Genomic DNA, 1,823 nt, shown 5'->3' with positions numbered 1-1,823 from the left:
GACATTTTGGGGATTTGTCAAGGGGAGAATGAGACTTTTCATGATTTTTGGGAGCGATTCAACAACTTGTGTACAAGTTGCCCTCAACACAACATTCCCGAACAACTACTTCTTCAAAAAATTTATGAGGGAATGAATGACAAAGATAGGATGATGATTGATGCTTCAAGTGGTGGTGACATCTTCAACAAGACACCCCAAGATATAAGATCCCTTTTTGGAACCATTTCTCAAAATCAACGAAACTTTGGAACCTGAAATGAAATGAAGAGAAATTCTCCACAAGTGGTTGGTAAAGTTAGCAACACTCAACACTTGGAATCAAAGCTATTGGATTTGACTAATGTGCTAAGTCAAATGGTGGTGGGAAGTGGTCAACAATTGATGGTGTGTGGTATTTGTGCAATGACGGGGCATTATACGGATAAGTGTCCCTCACTTAGTAACGAACCGGAAGATGTGAATGCAATGGGAGGATATCAACGTCAACCAAGACCCATGGGATTTCAAAACAATTTCAACCCAAATTGGAGGAACAACCCAAACAACCCATACCTGCCAAAGAAAAATCCACCAAACATTTTGATGAGACCTCAACATCCACAATAACCCTCTCAAAAACCTCCATATCCACAACCTTCTTTTAACCCTCCAAATTACCAACAATCTCCACAACAAGGCCAATCAAGTGGAAACCATCAAATGAGCCTTCAAGAACTTGTTACTTATCTTGCTCAAAGTCAAACCCAATTTCAACAAGAGACCAAGAACACCTTCTCCAACATTCAAGCACAAATCGGAGACTTGGTCACCGCTCTCAACAAGATGGAACAAAGGGGTAAACTTCCTTCTCAAACCAAGAAGAACCCCAATGTGAGTGCAATAACCTTGAGAAGTGGGAAAACACTTGGAGAAAGCAACCCTAAAAGAGTTTCAAGAGAAGAAGAAGATGAGGTTATTGTTGTTGAGCCTCTGAAGGTTGAAGCTACTCCAAAGGAACCGGTTGTGCCAAACGTTGATCAACCTGACTCTTCCAACAAACCCATCAAACCATTGGTCATACCACCACCCTTCCCTTCCCGGTTAGCCTTTTCCAAGAAGATAGAAGAAGAAATTGAATTATTTGAAACTTTTCGCAAGGTCCAAATCAACATTCCACTATTGAATGCTATTAAGCAAATTCCAAGTTATGCAAAATTTCTCAAGGATTTGTGCACCAAGAAGAGGAAATTCAAGGAAAATGAAAAGATTCAAGTCAATGCAAATGTGTCTACAGTTATCCAAAAGAAGTTACCTCCCAAATGCAAGGATCCGGGAATATTTGTTATCCCTTGTACCATTGGTGATTTGCATGTCAAAAGTGCCATGTTAGATCTTGGAGCCTCGATCAATGTGATGCCATATTCGATTTTTCAATCTCTCAATGTTGGACCTTTGGAAGAAACCGGAGTAATCATTCAATTAGCAGACAAGTCAAGTGTGTCTCCAAAAGGAGTGTTGGAGGATGTGTTAGTACAAGTTAATCAACTTGTTTTTCCTGCGGATTTTTATGTCATTGATCTTAAATAGAAGACTCCTTCCAAATCGTCTATGATCCTCCTTGGAAGACCTTTCATGCATACCGCTCACACAATCATTGATGTCCATAAAGGAAAGATAACTATGGAGTTTGATGGAGAAACCATTCACTTCAACATCTTTGAAGCAATGAGGTACCCTAGCAATATTTCTCCATTGTACCAGGTTGATGTGATTGAGCCAATAAACGGGATAAGCCCTAATGTATGCACACACAAGATTCTTATGGAAGATTATTGCAAGCC

At 39.9% G+C, this 1,823-nt stretch overlaps 1 protein-coding gene across 1 annotated transcript; it reads left to right on the top strand.

Moving 5' to 3' along the window:
- The first annotated feature begins 702 nt into the window (after nucleotides 1-702).
- On the top strand, nucleotides 703-1,569 carry LOC128133388 (uncharacterized). The gene has a single exon (XM_052770788.1). The coding sequence runs from the start codon at nucleotides 703-705 to the stop codon at nucleotides 1,567-1,569; it is 867 nt and encodes a 288-aa protein (XP_052626748.1).
- The last annotated feature ends 254 nt before the right edge of the window (nucleotides 1,570-1,823 follow it).

The sequence above is a fragment of the Lactuca sativa genome, chromosome 4 (genome assembly GCF_002870075.4).
Source record: "Lactuca sativa cultivar Salinas chromosome 4, Lsat_Salinas_v11, whole genome shotgun sequence".
NCBI lineage: Eukaryota > Viridiplantae > Streptophyta > Magnoliopsida > Asterales > Asteraceae > Lactuca > Lactuca sativa.
Note: the sequence above shows the minus strand (reverse complement) of the source record. Positions and strands in the feature narration are given on the sequence as shown.

Coding starts and splice junctions, on each gene's coding strand:
- LOC128133388 (XM_052770788.1), top strand. CDS start 703: ATGAGCCTTCAAGAACTTGTTACTTATCTTGCTCAAAGTCAAACCCAA.